A 22,136-nucleotide genomic window follows, 5' to 3' on the forward strand; every position below is an offset into this window, starting at 1 on the left:
AAACTGCACCAAAATTACAAATTGGAACAAGAGAAATTAAAAGGAAATTGCATTTTTACCTCCCATAAGTTAACATCTTTGTAATTTGATCTAATTATTTTTGTACTTACCATATTACATCACATAATTCCAAAATATTTGTAATTTTAGTTCGAAGCCTTAATTCCATTAAATTTATGACACATACAACATCAATTCCCCATCAAGACTTAACCAAGCTCGAGCTTTGCACAACCTCATCTGTAAAAAAATTTAATAGAATTAAAGCTTAAAACTATAATTTTAAATTTGAGTTAGTTATAATTAAACTCATTTAAAAATATAAAATTACACTTTTTTCTCAAAAAAAAAATTAAAATTACATTTACATTCCTTTTGAAAATTCACTGTATACACATGATCTCATTTCGTTAGGGTTTGGACGAAAAATTTTGATATTAGCAAAAAAATTTATATAAATTTCTACATTTTTACCTTTTATTTAACATTCCCATATAATAATTTGGTACTTATAAGAGAAAAAATACAACGATGTTAACATCACTTCATTTTTATGAAAAAAGTATAATTTTATATTTTTAGGAGTAGTCTACGCGTAACTAACCATTTAAATTTTTTAGAATTATAAGATGCAATGTGGTGAATTAAAAATGACGGTATGACCAAAATTGCAAAACAACTCATTTGTGGGACCTAATATATAATATTTGAAATTAAATAAGGGTTGACTATACATATGTAGGACCATAGCGGCCGACTGACGTTAATAAGTACGTTCGCATTCTCGTGGACTTTGTTCTTTTATTTTATTCTACTTTTTTCGTATTCAAGCATGTCTATAAATACCTACAGAATTCAACCAGATGATCAGTGCGCTCTTCATCGATCACCATGCAAAAATCAAGAACCATGTTTATCATGGCCGTTTACTTCAGAAAACTCGCTCTCTTCTTCTCTATACTCCTCCACAAACATCTCCGAATCCCCAAGAAAACCATCCACGACAATTTCTCTGCAGCCCTACAATTCGGGTTCCAGAAATTCCAGGTTCTTGGCCAGAGATCAGACCTGGAGAACCAGGTTTTGATCTTCCATGCAGAAACTGTTCTCCTCAGATCATCCTCTCTATTTCCTTACTTCATGCTTGTAGCTTTTGAAGCTGGCGGCCTAATCAGGGCGCTTATCCTTTTTCTTCTTTATCCCATGATCAGTCTTTGCCGCCAGGAGTTAGCGTTGAAGGTTATGGTATTCGTCTGCTTTCTCGGGCTCAAGAAAGAGAGGTTCGTGGAGGGAAGAGCTGTCCTGCCCAAATTTTTCCTGGAGGATGTCGGCAGGGAGAGCTTTGAGGTTCTCAGGAGAGGGAAGATGACGGTGGGCGTCAGCGATTTGCCTCAGGTCATGGTTGAGAGCTTCTTGAGAGATTATTTGGAGGTAGATTTTGTTGTTGGGAGAGAGTTGAAGGTTTTTCGTGGGTATTTTGTGGGATTGATGGAAGAAAGAAGAGAGAGAGGATTTCAAGTTGTGAAAATGGCTCCTGATGTCATTGGAATTGGCTGCTTCAGGAAATGTCTTGATCGTGAATGGTTTTTGAATTGCAAGGTGAAAATTACATACATCAAATTACACAAATTCATTGACTTTCAAAAATTATAATGTTGGTTTCCTTATAGTTTATTCGATCTTCAGGAGTAAATCATACTGTGAAATATAATTACAGGAAGCACGCGCAATGCATATTTTTGGAATCTGTCAAAGGAAACATCAATATAATTATTCATATAAATTAATATTAAGATATATTTGCATAACAATACTTTTTTCTTGGAAGAGTACTCTTGTTTACTGACAACATTATTTTGTAACAGGAGATTTATCTGGTGAGTGAACAAGAAAGAAGGAATTGGCATCAACTACCAAGAGATTTATACCCCAAACCTCTCATTTTCCATGATGGAAGATTGGCATTTAGGCCAACTTTCTGGGCTACACTATCCATGTTCATGTGGCTCCCCATTGGATTCACTCTCGGCATTATCAGGGCTATCGTTGCGTTGTCGTCATTGCCCTTTGAGATTAAGTTTCCGATCTTGCACCTCACTGGTGCACAAATAAAGATTTCCAATCCAGAATTAGCAACGACTAACAATGCCAACGGAGCCTTATATGTTTGTAATCATAGAACGTTGCTCGATCCCTTGATGCTCTCATACTGTCTGAGGACTCCTTTAACTGCAGTTGTGTATAGCCTAAGCCGAGTATCAGAAATCATTTCACCAATAAAAACGGCCCGGTTGACGAGGAACAGGGGGCAAGATGCTGAGTTGATGCACAAGCTGTTGAGTCAAGGCAACCTCGTTGTCTGTCCTGAGGGCACAACATGCAGGGAGCCATATCTGTTGAGATTCAGCCCTTTGTTCACCGAAATAAGTGACAGGATATTTCCTGCTGCAATTGATTATGACGTTAGCATGTTTTATGGTACAACCGCAAGAGGGTTCAAAAGCCTGGACTCTTTGTTCTTACTCATGAATCCACAGCCGAGCTGCTCGGTCCGCTTCCTGAACATGGTACGCGGGGGCGCGGATGAGACTGGGGATGATGTCGAAACATCAAAGTACAAGACGGCCAATTTGGTCCAAGCCATGATTGCTGAAGAGTTGGGGTTCACTTGCACAAAGCTTACAAGGAAGGATAAATACTTGATCTTGGCGGGAAATGAAGGAATTGTTGGAGATGGTAAGAAAGTGTAAACTTTGGTCTAGAGATGTAATTTCTTGTTTTCATCCTGTTGTGATATGTTGTAAACTTTGGACTAGAGATGTAATACCTTGTATTTGTTTTTTGAGCATTGACTAATATATATTTTTCTGTAAACTCAACTAGTTGCCGTAGCTACTGTCTCTGCGTACATATCATAAATAAAATTTAAAATTTTAAAGTATATTATAAATGAAAATAAACGATATAAATCAAGATATTACATTTTAAGAAGAAAAAAAAAAGAAAGACGAGGAAAGAAAAATCAATTTAAGGGTACTATATCGACACAATAAAAAAATTGGTATTGTAGTGCTAGAGCAAAATGTTTTTTTTAATAAAGGTAGAATTTGTTTTGGTACCATAACTATGGTTGGTGTTGCTTTTAGTTTCATAAAATTCATAATCATGTACTTTTAGTTCCAAAAAGTCAAGTGCGTTGTGATTTTGGGACTAAAAATGCGTTGTTTGGGACTAAAAAGGTGCTGTAATTTTAGAACTAAAAATGCCCAAAATCATATTTTTTGGGACAAAAATAACGTGATTTTGAGATTTATGAAACTAAAAGTGTCACCTACTATAGTTGTGGTACTAAAAAAATTTACCCTTATTTTATGGGCTAAAAAAATATTTTACTCTGTAGTGCTACAAACCGCCATTTGTGAGTAATTTTTTCGTTTTTTTTTATATATACTAGAGATTGTAGCTTGTTGGGACAAACCAGCAATTCCCGTTCAATTGGCCGGAAAATTGACATCAAAACTCTAAATTGGATTTAATTAAAATATTTTGCAAATACCAATTTAATGGACTAAATACTTTTTCCCCTAAAACAATTGAATAGAAATCAAGACACTCTTTGTGGAACAATTTTTCACAGGATACTTCTTATAGATACAAAATTGCTCTTCATAGTTGTAAGATTTAAATTTGTCGAACAAGGGATGTTGTTAGAAGTGAGAAGTTAGCACGCCAGTATGTAACCAATGATTGCTTGTATGATCGGTGAAATTAAGATTTCACAATCAAAAGATCACGAGTTTAAATTTTATGAGTATAGGTATTTAATTTATTTTTAATAATAATATATACATTATTTATTTACTTTGAAGTTGTTGTTGGTATGTTGTTTTTTTATCTGCTTTAACTATTGATCTATTTAAAAATATTAATGTATATTAAATATTATAACTATATTAATAGATTAAACACACACACACACACCATGATGTACTGAAATCAAGTGCTGGTGCCTACCTCCCACACTTTGTGCGTCCTAAATCAAAATATAAAAATGTACTAAGGTTCAACTCCCCCCTACTATGAATATTTTTTCCTGTTTCAATCTATGAATTTGCAGCACCACATGGGGTGTGATTTTTGGACCAAAATTCATGAATAAATATCCAGAAATAAAAAAAAAATAGAAAAAGATGAAGATTAAGAGATTAAATGCACTTAAACGCGATCGAACGTGACTAAGAAAATGTAGCGAGTGATTTATTCCCTTCAATTGGTTTGTATTTGTTTCTTACACTTTTGATCCTGTAACTATAAATTTAAAAAAAAATATTGTGTAAAATGTGCAACTTTTATCCATAACTATAAATAATAAGACTTATAATGATGCTTCATCATGTAAAATTATGTTATTAACATATTTTCCTACTTTACGTCACATTTTCTTTACAATAGATAAATTGCACGTCAACACGAGATCATAAATTAATTTATACAATCAGCATAAACTGGAAAATAAAAACAAAAATCAAATTCTAGAGTAAAATTCATACATCAAATGCTTATGTCGGCACTTGATATCGTTCTTGTAATAAGTATTTTTCAGGGTTAACGAGCTAAAATTTAGACATGGACGTGCACTCAATCATTCTCCATAGAGGTCGCTGTGATGTGTTTTTTTCAGACAAACTCGTGTATTCAAACTAATCGTAAGCGCAATTACACTAAGTTCAAAGTTGTACACTCAGTAACTGAATCGAGTTCAAACAAGCGTGTTGAGTTCTGTCAAAAACCCAAATCTAACTCAAAATCTCTTGATGAGAAAGCAAATAAACAAACACAAGTATTAGCAACAAACAAACATAATTACAACTAATGTATTACAGCATGTAGAATCCCAGGTGGGGAATCCGTTCCCTCCAGTTCTGGGACTGAAGTATGAGGATTGAAACAAAAGGTGTGAGGGCATTGTAATAATTCAAAGATATCGACCAATTTACAAGAAACAATGGTTCCTAAAGATTTAATACTCCAACTCACCTGCCTACATCGTGTTTCGACTATCTTGCCTTTGCCTTTTCGATTGTGTCAGTCACCTCTTGAGATGTATCTCAAAATTCCCTAATAGCAAATCTATCAGTCTGCCAACACATATTTCTTCTCGGCATAATATTTCTTTTCACTTGCTTCCTTCTTGGCATTTCGTTTCTGTGTCAATTGAAGAGCTATTGCGTTATTTGCATGCATATGCATCGAGTGTATCAAGCAACAAGCGATAGCAGAATAAATTTTTCGGATGATTTTGGGTAACAGAATATATATAAGTTACAGATTCAAACAGCTTGAAAGAAACTTGGGTAGATAGGTTAACAAAGAATACCAGATAAATCTCGTGATTGGCAATGATCCTTCGAGCTATGGAAGTCGTAGTGATATCTTTTGGGCTCTCGATCATTTGGAAAATTCCCATATTCTTTGGAACAGCATAGGGGTCCGACTTGCCCTGCATGATGTGATTGAAAATTTTTACCATATGCATTTGTCATAATTACTCGGACCAGATTATACCTGAGAACTGGTAAGTTAAACTTACAATTGAGAGAGGGTTTTTCTCCGCAATTGTTCCATGCACGACCAAAGATATGTTGAAGGTTGTAATCTTTACAGGCCAATCACATGGAAGGTAAGAACAGGAGATTTGTCAATAACAGCACATCAAGTTTAAATCCGGGTAAGACATAACTACACGTCAAGAACTTGAAACATGAAATGATGGGGAGCAACAAATTCAACAAATACAGATGGTTATACTTTGAAATGTGGGATTTTAATTCCTATGAGTCTCCTAGGACCGCTGCAGAACAGGATGTCTGTTCATTTCCAGCAGAAGACAGGAAGTAGAAAGCAAATTTTCCAATAGCGAAAGTAGGATTCAACTACTATGATTAGATATATCATAGGAAGAGCAATTTTTAACTCATTAATGCCCAAAGTGTAAAATGCTTGTGCAGAATCACGAGTCATACGCGTCCCAATTTCAGGAAGTACGTAAATGTCTGATAGAAGTGAAATTTAGTATTAGATAAAAGGAGATGATGCACCACTGGAAGCTCCAAACTTTGTGAAAAAAATCCAGGCAACTTATTTGGTCTGAGAAGATAGAAAGATCATAGGAATGCAGAGATAACGTACCATATCTTTAGTAACCTCCCAAGGTGCACCTATGATGACCTCATCAACGTAACGACATGCCAGCACGCTAAGGCTACGCTCGTGGAGATTCATTAGTGGGAAATTAATACCGCGAAGCTCACTGCAGAAGGGAAATTCACTCTCAGTTGATCAGTTCTTCTCACTATCTCAAACATGACCAAAACGATATGACTTGATACTAACTAATGTTGTCGCTCCTTTATGATAATTTTGCTAACATTAGAAGATTATCAATGAGACAACATAATTCCTGACTATCAGAACAGCGCTACAAGCATTGCAGGAGATCGGAGGTCATACCTAACGGTGTGATCAGCATAAATACCAACAAGAAGAAAATCTCCAAGTTGTTTCGCACTCTTTAGAATCTGTATACTCACAAAGAGCAATTTTTAATCAAATAATTCCAGAAAAAACAAACTGCAAGAAGAGTAGTATTTACATGGCAATTTCCACAAGTGGGTGCAAGTCTTCCAAGCATTTTTCTGTATGCTAATTTTCCTTACAAAAACAATGTAAAGAAATATTTTAACAAGCAGAGCTTGCAACAGTGACCAAGCCCAGGGCGATACACCAAAATGGTTTTTCACACAAAGATGAAATAATATAGCATGTAGGGGAAATCGAGAAAATATGTAATAAGATCCTGATAATCTGATTAATGCAATAGAGATTCAGACAGGCAACATTCTGTAATTAACCAAGAAATGGGAAGTAATCCGAAGTCGTATCTAGTTTAGATAATACTGAAGATGCATATATAGACAATGCATAGTAATAAAACTGGACATGGAAGCTTCATGAAGTTCTATAGTACCTCAACGTGCCCAGCATGAAAAAGATCAAATGCACCATCAATGTAAACAACTCGGGAATTTGGCCCAGGCCCCTGAAATTAGACAAAATAACAGGAGTTCAACCCACAAATCTTCACAGAGAGAAGATTTAGCTTTCAGTCAGAAGTAGGAACAGACCATTACTAGATTTTAGCACCACAGACTCCAAAAATTATACAAAGATAGCAGAAGTCTCCTCCTATATTATTAACGATGATGTAAATGAAGAAGATTTTAGCATGTAAAGCCCATTATGCCAAATGAACTGAATGTTATCATCTGAACTAGTTAATGTATACTAAAAAATAAGAAGTAATTGGTTGTGATATGACCAAGTTCACATAAAATAAAATTAAAAATATACTAATTATTTTTCATCTCTTTGAGTATAACCTATTTTCTGAATTCCAGTCTTAATGAAAAAAATCAACACCATAAAGGAGACAGAATTGAACGCAACATCATTAGAGGTGATAGAATTTTCTTTCGTATAGATTCAATAGAATAATTTGATCATATGCAATATATCAAGTTATCCAATTATGTTTTGAACTGTAAGTACAAACATTAAGCAAATGATTGTTTTACTTGCAGACTTCAGTTAATGAGTCTCCTTTAAGTTTATCAGAAAGAGATGCACTGAAGCCGGAACGAGACCTCAAAAAGGCTCAATAAATTTGGTCCAGAAAAAACTAATTATTCGATCATTTAGAGGTCATAATCTCTATTTTCTTCTATTCCTTGAGCAACGTAAGATCGTGAACAACATTTACTATGCATGATATGGCAACCAATCTCTCAAAACCAAGTTCGCTACCACATCTACACTGATTGATAGACAATAGATTCAGGTAATGTTAAAGATCTTAACATGTGATGAATTATCAGCAAGATGACATTTGAGAAAAGGAGTTGAACAGACCTTGCCATTCGAGAATTGCACGATTCTTCTTGAAGTAGGTAGGAAATGAGAAATGTGGCCACCATTAACCAGAGATTTACTGCTCCGCGTGTTGTTTAAGTTATCAACTTCACCAGACGGTTCTGAGAACAATTTTTCTGATTTAGCATCCTTCATACAGGAAAGTATCCTTCCTGCATACGTAATAACATAACAATTAAGATGATCACAGTTATAATCACTTCTCCAACTAAAGTGCTAGTTTTAAAATTCTCATTTTGGGATGAGAATCGCAGTCAATGTAGGGTAATCTTAACTAGATAATGACTAAGGCTGGAAGAGGAAAAACACAAAGTTTCGAAATACCAATCTAGGAAACAAGAGTTGTGAATAAATTGAATGATAACAAATCATAAAAATCATATAAACCTCAGCTTATCCAAATATTAAATCAGATTAAACAACATATCCCAATAAAGAAAAACAATCAAGTTCTGGAGCAAGCCTACCATTGACATCTTGAGGAACGAGAAAAATAAACAGTTAAATTAATTACAAATATTACAAGTTATTGGCTAAAAATAGTTTGTGAAAGGACAGAGAATTGCATATAATAAAGGACCACAACGTCATAGTTTAGGATTTACAGTAAAACAACTCTTAGCTGAACTGCATATCTCCTAGATATATAGCATTCTGGAATCAATTTCGCATTGTAACAATGATGTTCAAGTTTTTTGATAAACCGTTCATGTTATCGTAAAACTATCTTTTAAAGCATATAAAGAATATATACATCCATGTTGGTATTATCCTTTAAATAATCTATGCTTGGCATGTAGGACAATGAGCAACAACAGAACATTTTTTGTCAAGTAATCCAATTCAATGGCGAGGCGTGCTGGAGCATTTAAGCAACTTGTCTGTAGCCAAAGAATTCAAAGGGCCAATGTAAGACAGTGACTCACAGATTAAGATAATAGGATAAAGGAACAAATTAAATTTTACTCTGCTAATGCTTGTCATCAGAATAAACCCACAGTGGATTCATACAAGGAGAACATTAAGAGTATATTGGCAACCCAACCCAACTAATCTGGTATTAATTATCACTGCTAAAAAGTTTTTGAACAATCATATGAGAAAAACATACAGGTCAACCATACCTTGACTAGAAGAGATTAAAACATCATAGCAACTCTATATAATCCATAAAGGATTCTTCCAACAAGCATTTTTCAAGTAAACGCTATCTAGAAAAACTTAAACGCAGAGTAAGAAGAATATAGTACCTACAATATCTGTACTGGAGACACCTTCAGTACGTTTGATCTGCTTGTAGCGACCAACTTTCTTTGCTAGAGCATAAGCATCAGTTCCATCAGGAAGAAGGCACGGATCATCACCATGTATAATATAGTCAATCTTGTGCTCCTTGAAAAGTCTATTCATAAAATCTTCAGTAATTTCATAGGGAGCATTAGGAATGACTTCATCCACCCACTTCAACCCACTAACGAGGGCCAGCCTGGTAAAAGGACCTCAAGTTAGAAAGTAAGTACAAGAATCATCTACATGGTACAATCCAAATCATTGGAATGGTCAAAGTTTTTAGGGAGTGTATGATATGTGGGTGAAAATGAAGATAAGTCTACCAACATTTTTTTCAATTTACTACTTATTGTGCTTTTCTAAATCAAGACTCATAAATTGATAAGAAATACATGAGATGCATATAAAGCCTTCTACCATACCAAAAGAAAAAATGCAGGTATACCTCTCTTGCATGGATAAAACTGGAGGGCCTTTGTTAGATATGATCTCTTCATCACTTACAACTCCAACAACCAATTCATCCCCTAGAGCCTTTGCTTGTCTCAGGGCATTGGCATGCCCATAGTGCATCAGATCAAAACATCCATCCATATACACACGAACACGTTTGTTTGCGGATTTGTTCTTATGAAAAACTCTCAAGTCCGGAAAGAGGTAAGGCATAGTTGGAACACTAATCTTACCGAAGTAGCTGGTGGAAAAACTAAGCAGTGCACAAGTAATCATTATACCACCAAACAGATGAGGATAGAAATAAACCCCATCTTTTATCCAATTGCTGCTCTCAAATTCCATCTGGCTCCTCTTCTTTAATCTTCAGACCCTTGAAAAGGCCTTTTTAATCAATGCAAGAGGAGACACAGACCCTGAATGCAAAGAAGAAAATGAGTAGAGAAATAACATATAATACATAACTCTTCTTGAGTAAACAAACAGAAACGGTGAAAGTGAAAATTCTAATCTTTGCAATCATAAACTAGTTTAGAGCTACAAAATCACTAAGTTGGCTAGGAGGATTTAGAAATTCGGAATTTCAAGTCCAGAATAACAAGTGCATTCACTTGTTTGGAACAGTTTGAGGTACTATGGATTCAAATTCTTTACCAACCATCTTATGCTATTTTTCCGATCATTCTGGGTTTGATGGATATGAATTCCTCGAAATCCATATCTCCAAATCATAGTTTCAAAATTCAACTGCAACATCAAAGGTTTTTTGCCATGAAGGAGACATAGATCAAATGCAAAATTGAGAAAAAAGGAACAACAGGGAAGAAAAACTTTCTCACATAAAAACTGACAATATCAGAAACTATTCCACTTCGGTTATTATAAAGCATAAAAGTTACATAGATATGTGTAAATAATACAAGGATCAATCTGCAAGCTTTAAAAAAAGATACTTAAATTCAAATGACACCAGCAAATCCAAACAGGCAAATCATCGGAGCAAATGCGATCCTTCACCGCCATCTTAACCACCAGACATCCCAACCCAAAAAGAATCCACAACACGCAATACAAAAGATCACAACTCTCTAAACGATCCAGAAAAAAAAATGAATTGCGAATGAATGAACCTGAGAGAGAGACGCTGAAGATGGGTTGTTGAGAATTTCAAGAAAATCGTAGAAACGAGCAAAGGCATATAAAAAATCTGAGCGTAGCGTGAAAAGAACAACACCCTCTATGTTTCTTGGCAATATGTGTGCCAAACAACGACCTGAAATATGAATATAATTACGCAAATTGCACTAAAAGTTAACGCCTTTGCCAGAAATCTAAAATTCTGCAAGAAATGGGGTGTCTTGTCAGACGAGAATCTTCACCTTTTTCCAAGGTTGGTGCCTGCGTCTCCTCTCTTTTTCTTACAAAGGTGTACAAATACCAACCTCGGCTTCTGCAAGAAATGGTGAAAGATGGGATCTTTCTGTTCGGAAAAAAAAAAAAAAAAGAAAAAGAAAAGAAAAGACAGGGAACAAGAAAAGAAAGGAAAAAAGTGGGAATTTCAGAATAAGAAAAGCATCAATTGCAAGAATGCTGAAATTTCGTTAATCTTCCGTAATGACCCTGGAATTTCGGCTGATTTGGGATTTAGGATTCTATTTGTCACTCGTTTCCTTCTTTTGCCTACTTAAGCACTTGTAATGACATGATGGTGTGATCTGTTTGATGTCGTGCATGTATTGATTTTGACTTGAAAACTACACGTTGCCTCAAAGAAAATTACTTGGATTTTTCTTTTTCTTTTTTTAAATAGAATTGATTGATCAATTCTTACATTATTAAAAAGATTTTCTTTAATGAATGAATTATCATTATATTATAATCTTTAATTATTAACAATTAATTGATCAGTGATGAATGTCAAATATTTAAAACTATTAAAATAATTGTTGTTACATTAGAGTACAATTATTATTCGAATTCGTATATTGATATAGTTTGAACAAACGACCTCATAATAATAAGGCTCAATTTCACTACTATATTAGGCTTTATTGACTATCGTCTAGACAAAATTTTGTGCTTGCAGAAAAATAATTACGGGACAAGAAAAAATATGAACAAACAAAGTTTGTTAATTTAAATAGGAAAAAGTATTATTTTAGTCCGCTAAGTATGTTTAATTTTAATTTTAATCCGATAACTATATCTATTTTTATTTAGGTTCAGTAACTTACGAAATTGATTAGTTTTAGTCCTCTTACTGATTTTCGGACAGTTTTACCCCTATGAGTGCATATGGACTAAAACTGCCTTTCAAAAGTTGCATAGGGATAAAATTGTCCGAAAATCAGTCAAAGGACTAAAAGTAAGCTATTTCGTAAGTTGTTGGATCTAAACAAAAATGGACATAGTTATCGGATTAAAATTAAAATTATGCATATTTAGCGGACTAAAATAATACTTTTTCCATTTAAATAAGAAAGTGATTACAATATGTGAAAATACAAATAATCTCATGATTCTTCTCTCGATACTTAAACATACTTTTTGATTCGATTTAGCTAACTCAAGATAAAAAAAAAAAATAAAATTATATTTATATTAGATTGACCTATATATATGCATAAGACTCAAATTTGAGACGTCAATTATATAAAGAGTAAAAGTTAACACTAACAAAATTATGAGGGTTTTTTTATTTATTGGACGTTAAGATTAAAAATTTTATTAAAAAAACAAAAAGATTGGATTCAACTTATTCTTTGTAAAGAGTTTATAAGATTTTAAACACCTTATGAATTATTTTCTTTTTCGTTACAAAAACTTTAGATGATTACGATATTAAAATATATTTCGAAACATTATTTAAAAATTGCCCACCAATATAATAGTTATATCGACAAAAAAATCAAACACACAACTATTTTATTAAAAGTGGTTCGTACTTAACAATTGAACGGTAAGAAAAGAATTATAATATAATCATACCATATTAGAACAGAAAGCATGAATATGAGTTATATATCTTGCTAAATTATAGGTAGATTAATCATAATTTAATTTACGAGCTATACAATATATATTCGCTTTCATTTAATGTTGGCACTTGGCAGAAACCAAATAAATTGCTTGTACCATTTAATCAAAACTTAGCAAAAATAACAAAGAATCAACCCAATAATTGATTAAAATCATGAGCAACCAAATTGGTCATACTTCTTTCATTATATCTCCACAACCGGCTTTAATGATCATCTACGACTTATAATAAACTCAATACAAGATGACTTATTTTAAATAGTAAAAAATTAAAATTTAGGGTAACAACGTGAAACTTGACTGCTGTTTTTTTACGTACTTTTCAGTTCAAAATACTGGATTTTTTATCTGCATCGTTTCTATTATTTGAAACGAAATAAATTAGAATTCTCTAATTTTCTACTATGTCTAAATAATAAAATATTTTTACGAACAAGCAAATGAAAATGATTTTTGGAAAAATATCTTTGCTCTTGGTATTTTAGATTGATTTGGTACTTATTTATGAACCAAGAAATACTTATGGTTTGATACATAATATATTGTCCATTTTTTTTTTCAAACAAACAAACGGGTTCTATAAATACTCCCTTTTGCATCAATTCTGTAAGATTTAAATTATTTCATTTGAATTGAGGATAGAGTCGTTTTTGTTGGATCTATCATGACATAACATAATTGTAATATTTGAAAAAAAAAGAAAAGAAAAAAAATCATTGACAATGAGACAGATTTGGATGGACTTGAGACTTATGTCGCTCCATTTTGAGAAAATTCGGACTCGGATTGATTCCAATAAAAATTTAATTTGTCCTGCCTCGTAAAATTATATTATTTTATCTTTTTACAAATTATAGGAAAATGAATATTTGTTTTTAAATTGAATTGTGTGATAGTAGTCATGCCAACCATTTAATCATTATCCATATTAGTACATTAATAGTTATATAAAACGAAACGTTTTGATTTTTTCAACAATATACCATTAAGACAAACAAAATATATTGTTCATCATTCAAAAATTTAAAAACTATTTATACTTAATTTTAAATAAGTTAAGTGGGAACCAAATTCAAATCCAATAACGTGTATATTACTGTTCCACCTAAATCCAATATTTTTATTATTAGGTATGAGTGTTTGATATAATGATTAATATATTGGTTGCTTGAAATCATAATATAATTATAATCGATTTATTAAAAAAAATAATTACATTGTCCTCCTCCAAAATTTAGTGTAATTATATGTTAATCTTTTGTGATTAGGAAAATTGTATTTAGTACTCTTGAGGCTCCTGTTCATTTAGCGGATAGATCAATCTATTAGCCAAACTTCACAGAATTTATATATATTAACAAAAAAAAAAATTGAATAAAAATTCACATTTACCTTTGATTGACTTATTAATGATTCATTGTAGGTAATTTTTTTTTTTTTTTATGATCAAAATTACCCTACTCATCGCATGCATTAACTTGTGAAAATGTGTAAGGATAATTTGGTTAAAAAAAATTATTTGATATGTAATAAAATCAGTAATAAGTCAATGGGGAGGGGGATAGATATTGATTTTTATTCAATTTTTTTTGTTAATATCAACAAATTCGAAAATTTGATCAACAGAGAGATCTATTTGTTAACGTCAGATATATTAGATGTAATTTTTTAAATCAGATAAAATATATATATATATATATAATTAGACCAAGTTTAAAAAAAAGAAACGTAATTGTCCTTAGAAAGAGGAAATCGTAAATAGTAATTCCAAACTTAAAAAGTTATACATAATTCTGATGGTTTGAAGTGAATTGAGAAAGAAAGGCATTTGGTCCAGAGGATTATGAGGACACAAGTGGGAACCTTATCCTAGTTTTTCTTTTACAGTTGTCCAATTATTTTCCCACCCTCATCAAACTATTTTAATTCTCTTTATTTTATAAGATTTAAAATGAAATAAATATTTATATATTTGATAAATTTTGAATATTTAATTTTAATGTTTTCTTTTTGAGTTTAATTTCAACCTTAATCGTTAGATTAAAACATGGAGTGACTTTTTGTGTTGTCGTTAAGAATTTTTTTTATTTTGAAATTAGAAAAAAGAAGAAAAGAATTTTCCTGTTTATTATTCTCATGAGACCACTGTACGAGAAAAGTGCCAAACAGACCGACCTTTTACCAAAAGTTCCAACAAGAACGCGCTTTCCCCTTTCTTCTCGCACACAGAGGGAGTCGAGATTCAAGAATGTGAGACTGGTGTGTTGATTCTTTCTCTGTCTGAGCACGCAAAGAAGGAAGAAAAGATGAAGAAAAAGCCACCCACTCGGATCCCATCACCACCACCGCCACCGCTGTCATCTTCCCAGGACGAGGAGCTGATGATGGACCCGGTACTACCCACTGATTTGATCATCAACATCCTCTTAAGGCTGCCTGTGAAATCCCTAGGTAAGTTCAAGTGTGTTTCGAAGCAATGGCTTCAGTTAATCACGGACCCACACTTCATTTCTATGCATAGGGAGCTCTGCCTGCACTCCCCTAATCTACTGTTAGTCAAAACTGTTGCCGTTTTGCAAGAAGCTCACATGAAAAGATGCACAAGGGTTGATCTTTGTTCGTTGAACTTTGATGGGTCTTGCAAGAATCTTGACTTCTCCTTGTATCTAGAGGATGATGAGAAGAACATTGAGATGTTGCCTTCTAAGTGGGATCTAATTTGCTTTGTGAGTGAGAGTGGGTTTTATGCTTGTAATCCTAGTACTCAGGTGATGATGAAATTGCCTGAGGCCAGTTGTTGTACCTCGGGGGAGGTGAACGCGGGGATGGGGTATGTGAAGGAGAGGGATGAGTATGTGTTGGTGCATTTGTTTGATAGGAGCTTGGATATACATGTGGATTATGACATTGGTTGTGAGGTTTTGAGGTTGAGAGACGGGAAAGATTGCTCGTGGAAGGTGGTGAATGCGAATTGTCCATTTGTCGTTCGGGGCTGGGGAGTGTTGGTGGAGAATGTGTTCTATTGGATGATTTGGGATGAGTACAATCAGCCAGGGGATGAGGCCATTGTGTCCTTTGATCTTGAAAAGGAGGAGTTTGGTACCGTATCTCCTCCTGAAGGTTGTTTCGACCCCAACGGTGCCTGGTCCCTGGTGGAATTAGGAGGGAGATTATGCTTAGTGGACAATATGGCACGGCCTCTAACTATGGATATTTGGGTGTTGAAGGATTTTGAGAATCAACTTTGGGTTCGGGAATATAGTATTAATATGAATGCATATACTAACGACATGCTGAAATTTGTTATTCCGTTCGATTACCGAGATGGGAAGATATTGATGGATGCAAAGCAAGAGAGTCTTGACTACTATGATGTGAAGAAGAAGCAGATCAGAAGGATGGACCATTTGATTGCAGGGGAGTGGACTTGGCTTCGGCTTTACACTGAAAGTTTCTTTTCCTTGGGAAGCAAATAGATGTACGATGCTTGATGCCAGTTTTTATTTGGCACTTCATCTGTTTGTCTATAATTAGTATCGTTTCTTGTTTTACAATGCATTGTCTGGTTTGCAGGTTAAATTCAAGTTATGGGGGGTTTTCCATTAAGTTTCTAAAACCTCCAACCAGAAAATACGTTAGTAATGCTTATTTTGGATATCTTTCCTTAGATTATCGTTTTAGTGGTCTTTCGGCAGCTTTGGTATTATCTTGAAAGTGTGATTAGGTGCCATATGATGCGAAAGGAAATTGTATTTGGATTGAATTGTCTTACTTTCTGTTTTGTTTCAATAAATTCGTTTCAATTCTTGACATTTTCTGTCTGCTGTGCGTAAATCATGAGCTCCTGGTAACGGCAAAAGGAATTCAATTTTGTCTCCTCGAACTGCATTTAAGTTCAGTCAATCGTACTAGATTCTGCCTATTAAGGTATCTATTCATATCTTGTCTTTCCTTACAATCATCTAAACTTGTAATCTTTGACATTATTATAAGAAATTGTTGTGCCTTTCATGTCAAACAGACACAGCTTGCTCTTGAAACATTAAGGTGGACGATGAAATGCATTCATGTTACTATTTCCTTTCCTTCTTGTTTTGCATTCCATCTTCCCTAGTCGCCGGCTTTTTATTGAAAATCCCAGTTTGTGCGACTAATGTAAGAGTCCGATGTCAAGCTGTGTATCTGCTGAGTTCAAGTCATTTCACGTGACAATTGCTTGAAAATTTTAGTTCTTTATCATTTTGGATTGTCGACATCTTTTAGGACTGACTTTACAGTGATTAACAATACCGTCCTTTGCGACCAAGCTCGCATCATTTGTTCAAGGTGTACGATGAATCTTACATTTGTACAGACACGACAGGGTAAAGGGGAGGCTAAAAACTGTCTGCAGGATGAGGTTTCTGGAGGACAAGTTGTTTTAAGGTATGATCCTCAGTCTCAATATTCATTTGGTGAAGAATTTCCATACGTCTTTTCTGGAAAGTGAAGAAGTGTTTGCAGTTTGATCTTTCATTATTCCTGGTAGTTGTTACTTTTGCTTCATTATAGTACATTAGAGAAGTTACCTACTGATGGAAGATGACAACTTTAGGGTTTTCTTCCCATTTAAATAGTCAGGGATAATTGCAATTTTGGTCCTTAAACATTGTCACTTACGCAGTTTTGGCCCTCGAACAATTTGGTGTTGCAGTTTTTGGTCCTTAAACTGTTATTTAATGAAGCAATAATTTTTTATATAATCTTAACAAAACATTGCCAATAACATGTTTTATGTATAATGCAATACCTACAACATATGTGTGACGCAGAAAAAAAGACATCCATACTGAAAAATATATATCCTTGAATTAATTAAACATCAATACAATTCAACATAATATTCCTCGAAAGAAAAGTAAGGAAATGAGTGCATTGGACCAAAGCTTGAAAAATACCGCAACATGGGAGGAAAATGACATTTTTTCCCCTTCAAATGAAAACATTGTTAACTTTAATGGCTTTATCAACGGAATGACTGAAAACACCAAAAAGTAACAGTTTGAGAGCCAAAACTGCAGTATCATTGTTTGAGGTCCAAAATTGAGGCCATGTTTGATGACCAAAATTGGATTTATCCTAAACAATCATATCTAGTTCAAGTTCACTTTAAAACATGTTATAAACTCATATATCTTATAAAATGTTTTACAAGCTAGATGTCAAATTTTATTTTTAAAATAAGCTGTTGAAGTCCTTGGATTGGACAGAATTATGGTGTTTATAAGATGTTGTTGACTGCGATTTTTTATTAATATGATCAAAATTTAAGGAGTGTGGTAAAATCTTAAAAATAAGTTCAGAATTCCGAATTCCTTGTTTTTTTCCCCCTTCTCTTCCTTAAAGGAGCTTATAGTGGCTTATTTGTTGACTGTATAAGCTCTTCTGAAAATTTTACCAAACACTCTTTAATATTTTATGAAATATTTTGAAGAGATTATAAGCTCGTCCAAAGACCCTCTTAGATGCATAGTTTTTAAACCCAGATTGGACCGATCCTTTTAAGCGGTTTAACAGGGAACCGGTTCTATGTTCAGTTGGACTTCAAATTCGGCACTCGTAAAAAACCTATTTTAACTTTTAAATTTCTAAAAAGAACTGAAGATGAGAAAAGAAGACGGAAACGCATTGCCAGATTGTGCTAATGAGGGCGTGGTGGCTGGAGGTGGTTGGCGCGCACTGCGCAGGTGAGCAGCGAGTCTGGTGGGTGGTGGGAGTTTGGAAGAAACTTGCAGCATAAGTTGCATAACTTTTTACCAGCGTACGGGCGAGTTTGCTGCTGCTCACCCAGAGTTGCGACCATTGAAGGGGAAAGGGAAAGAAAGAACAGATGCAGAATTTGGAATTCTATTGGAAAATTCTGTTGTTTTTGGAAGTTGAAACCCATTTTTACACTATATATTGATAATGTATATATTATAGTTTGTGTCAATCAGATGACCCAATAAATTGTCCTATTTAAGTAGTGGTATGGGTTTCAAAACATTGCTTTAAGTGATCATATTCTTAATTATCTTTGCATTTTCAATCCTAATAATTTCGAGTTTTGGTTTTATTAATTTAAAGACCATCCCACACCAACGACAAGGGTGTTTCTGAATTCTTTATAGCTTAATTAGAGAGATAACAATTTATAATGTAAATTAGGAACAATCAAGTGGCCTAAAAATGACACTTGTTCAGTTCTTGTGAAAGATAGATTACGAGTAAGAAACGGAGCTGGGGAACTTAGCTGTCACCCTCCTGCCAAGAAAAAGAAAAAACCTCATATACTAAAAAGTGGAAATTTTTTGTTTGGATTAGGTTTGGCTGAAGGAAGCTAATTATATTGCACTTGCTATGTGATTGGTCAATTTTCCTGATTTGTACGTCAATCTTACAATAAATTTATTGCGCTTGTCATATAATTGGTTTATGTTTAATCTATTCAGGTTCGAACTAAAATTTTGCTATTCTTAGTCTGTTTCAATAGTATAAATTGTTTAGATCTTATAAAAATTTATGTTATGTAGTTAGAGAATAATTATGTGATCGTTTTATATGTATGTTAGTTTTTATTAAATAACATCTTCATTCGAACCCACCGCATCACTCTACTTATGTATCAAACGTCTTACCATATACACAATCTTTATAATTATTCACACATCATCATAATCTCTATAATTATTCAAGACATCATCAAAGAATCAAATAAAAAAACAAAAAAGGGCTGGAAAAAGAGTGATTGAAAAGTCGTGATTATGCAATGGAGCATTCAGGAGGAAAGCCTTGAGGAAATCGCTTAGAGTCAGTGCAGTAGTCGTAAATCATGTAGTTCTTCTGCACCCACTTTATTCTTTCCACCCCGGAGTTGTCCAGCGACTCTGAGAACCAAGAACTGGAAGAGGAGTTTTTGGGGCAAGAATTTGAAGTGGTGGATACAGTGCAAGCAAGCGCATTGAAGTTTGTGTAGGAGGCAGTGAAGGGGGCTTGGGACCAATCAGTTTTGACGAGCCCCCCTCTTGTTGCCCAATCATCTGCGTTCCACAGGCTTGAGAAGATCCACATTGGCTGGTCTTTGGGGTACGCCACACCCACACCTTTGGATTCTAGATTCTTGAACTGTCTGATGGGCGTTCCATCCACTGACAATCTGTTCTCATGAGACAAATATTATATTAGTCAAATTTCAAAAGAGAGAGAGAGTGTTAATTATCTTACATGATGCTTTGAGGATTCCATAGAATAGAGTAAGTGTGAAAATCCTTTGTGGGATCAAACCATAGATAAAACTGCTGCTCTCTGCCCCCTTTGCCTTGTGTGTACACATTGGTGTGCATGATGTAAGGATCACCGCTTAGGTTACCAAGGAATTCAAAGTCAATTTCGTCATGGTTCGATCCCAACGAAGACAGCTACAAAAACACAAGCACATCATTCAACGTTGAGAAAACACAAATTTAAGACATATGACATGTGCATGCTTGTCCGGAACTCACATAGTAGGCAGTAACGGTGCCGGCAGAGTTGCCAGGAACAAGCCTTATCTGCATGTCGATCTTCCCGAACATGTATTGCTTTTTGGACCTAAATCCAGAGCCAGAAGTCTTGTCTAAAGACAACGTAAGAAGCTTCCCGTTGTCCAGTATTTTCGCCCGCCCGTCGCCCCACGTAATGTCGAAGTCTTGGTTGAAATTGCCACCCAACGCAGCTGCAAGAAAGCCTGATACTACCCAAAATGAAATAAATATCTTCATTTGAGATGACCGTCAACAACTTTTATCTAAGAGTCTTGTGTTGTTTTAGTTGGTTTTCGGAGCTATGCATGAGAGTGGGCGATGGTTTATATAGACGATTGGGGTTGGGTTGGAGTCGTGGGTAGGGGTACAATTGTTAGAAAGTTATCATGATAGATTGTCAACGTGTGCAGAAAAGATAAGAGAAGAAAAAGGAATTTAATGAATTTAAATTCGTGTGGTATTTTAAATGAGTAAATTATTTTTTTATAAAAAATAATATCAATTTAACCGTCTATGTATTTTTCTTTTTTTTTTTTTATAAAAAAGTAATTTACTCATTTACAATATCGTAAGAGAGCTGCTTGTATTTTTTTTCTAAGAAAAAGTAAGTGCAAAACACAATATTTATATTATTTGGAGAATTTTCTTGCTGTTTATAAGTGTCATAACTTATTGTAAATTATACTTTTATTCCTAATAATTTTTATTTTCAATGTTTGGATGTAATTTATTGGAACAGACTCCACACTTTAATAATAGTAATGTAAACAATATCAATGATGCGTCATATTCTTTACTACAAAATTTGGAAAGTCTTTTTGCCGGTATCCATTCATCAATCATATATAGCAAATATTATTGTAGTACTGATTATGCGATTGATCAATCTCTTTGCACCAATGTTATGATAAGTATAACATAATTGTCGCTCGACTTGATTTCAATTAAAATTTCTTTATAAATTACTAGAATTTATAAATATATATGAAATATTGTTGAAAATACGCAAATGATACAAAATTTCGCACATTTAAGATAAAAGTTAAAACAAAATAAAAATATAACATGAAGAGTATTGGGAAAATAACAGAAAATTCTGGCTCGAATCCAACTCAGTTGAATATGAATAAATCATATGGGAAGTATAACACATTTATCGTATAATCAATTTAAAAAAAAATAGCCAATCACATAATAAATACAATATACTTACTTTATAATTAATTTTATTCGATTAAACCTGACTCAAATAAAAATTCTCGAAAAATAATTGATGCATGTAGGGTTGATGAAGTGGGTAGGAAAAAGGAAGCATGCGTGAGGTAAGGGAATGGGGGGAAATTGGAGATAATTTTGTTGACTTGGGTATGATGGTGTGGATAGAGGGACCAAAGACAGCTAATGTAATGACGTCCTCAGAGTCATCAGTTCTATATATAATAATAATTATTACATGCATCAAACCAAAATTGGAACTTCAGTTTTTTGTACCGATGGGGGGATGGGGTGATGGGGGTATCCCTCTGTAACACAGCTGTATGGATGTAACTCCACTGTTGCTGATGATTGGTTTGATTTTTTCGGAGCCCTCATAAGATATCGGTTTAGGTGGTCCATATAATTTCTTATTATTTCAGTAAATTATAGATACTCGAAGTGATTTGGTATAATTATGATTATTTTTTTTAATGTTTGAAATATATAAATATTATACTTAAATAGAAAAATAATTATATAATTTTGAAACGATGGATTGAACATTATTAGTGTAATCCTATTGATTTTTTTTGAAAAAAAAATCAATTGAAAAAATATAAAAGAAAT

General features: G+C 33.8%; 4 protein-coding genes across 8 annotated transcripts; 2 read left to right on the top strand and 2 right to left on the bottom strand.

Moving 5' to 3' along the window:
• The first annotated feature begins 875 nt into the window (after positions 1–875).
• Positions 876–2,879, top strand: LOC105173926 (putative glycerol-3-phosphate acyltransferase 3). Its single transcript, XM_011095845.3, has 2 exons — positions 876–1,599; positions 1,866–2,879. Exons 1-2 carry the CDS (start codon positions 892–894, stop codon positions 2,748–2,750), a joined length of 1,593 nt encoding a protein of 530 aa, XP_011094147.3. The 5' UTR covers positions 876–891; the 3' UTR covers positions 2,751–2,879.
• Positions 2,880–4,843: 1,964 nt separating this feature from the next.
• On the bottom strand, positions 4,844–11,415 carry LOC105173868 (ethanolamine-phosphate cytidylyltransferase). Of its 2 annotated transcripts, XM_011095769.3 has the most exons (11): positions 11,112–11,415; positions 10,863–11,005; positions 9,725–10,148; positions 9,240–9,475; positions 7,969–8,141; positions 7,028–7,099; positions 6,511–6,578; positions 6,190–6,310; positions 5,591–5,656; positions 5,378–5,500; positions 4,844–5,205 (listed from the first exon to the last, which is right to left on the bottom strand). In XM_011095769.3, the coding sequence occupies exons 3-11, from the start codon at positions 10,075–10,077 to the stop codon at positions 5,134–5,136; spliced, it is 1,284 nt and encodes a 427-aa protein (XP_011094071.1). In that variant the 5' UTR covers positions 10,078–10,148; positions 10,863–11,005; positions 11,112–11,415; the 3' UTR covers positions 4,844–5,133. The 2 variants fall into 2 exon arrangements, with proteins under 2 accessions (XP_011094071.1, XP_011094072.1); XM_011095770.3 differs by lacking the exon at positions 10,863–11,005.
• A 3,510-nt stretch (positions 11,416–14,925) lies between these two features.
• On the top strand, positions 14,926–18,831 carry LOC105173870 (F-box protein At4g19940). 4 transcript variants are annotated; one of them, XR_002288055.2, is made up of 3 exons: positions 14,926–16,249; positions 17,126–17,196; positions 18,328–18,831. XR_002288055.2 is itself a non-coding variant. In XM_020697924.2 (2 exons), exon 1 carries the CDS (start codon positions 15,078–15,080, stop codon positions 16,245–16,247), a length of 1,170 nt encoding a protein of 389 aa, XP_020553583.1. In that variant the 5' UTR covers positions 14,926–15,077; the 3' UTR covers positions 16,248–16,249; positions 17,126–18,831. The 4 variants fall into 4 exon arrangements, 2 of the variants coding, with proteins under 2 accessions (XP_020553583.1, XP_020553585.1); XR_002288057.2 differs by having other exon boundaries at positions 18,407–18,831; XM_020697924.2 differs by having other exon boundaries at positions 17,126–18,831.
• A 548-nt stretch (positions 18,832–19,379) lies between these two features.
• On the bottom strand, positions 19,380–20,621 carry LOC105173871 (putative xyloglucan endotransglucosylase/hydrolase protein 23). The gene is made up of 3 exons (XM_011095773.3): positions 20,292–20,621; positions 20,014–20,207; positions 19,380–19,945 (listed from the first exon to the last, which is right to left on the bottom strand). The coding sequence occupies exons 1-3, from the start codon at positions 20,547–20,549 to the stop codon at positions 19,552–19,554; spliced, it is 846 nt and encodes a 281-aa protein (XP_011094075.1). The 5' UTR covers positions 20,550–20,621; the 3' UTR covers positions 19,380–19,551.
• Between the last annotated feature and the right edge of the window lie 1,515 nt (positions 20,622–22,136).

Source organism: Sesamum indicum, linkage group LG11 (assembly GCF_026168435.1).
Source record: "Sesamum indicum cultivar Baizhima isolate 11 linkage group LG11, ASM2616843v1, whole genome shotgun sequence".
NCBI classification, from domain to species: domain Eukaryota; kingdom Viridiplantae; phylum Streptophyta; class Magnoliopsida; order Lamiales; family Pedaliaceae; genus Sesamum; species Sesamum indicum.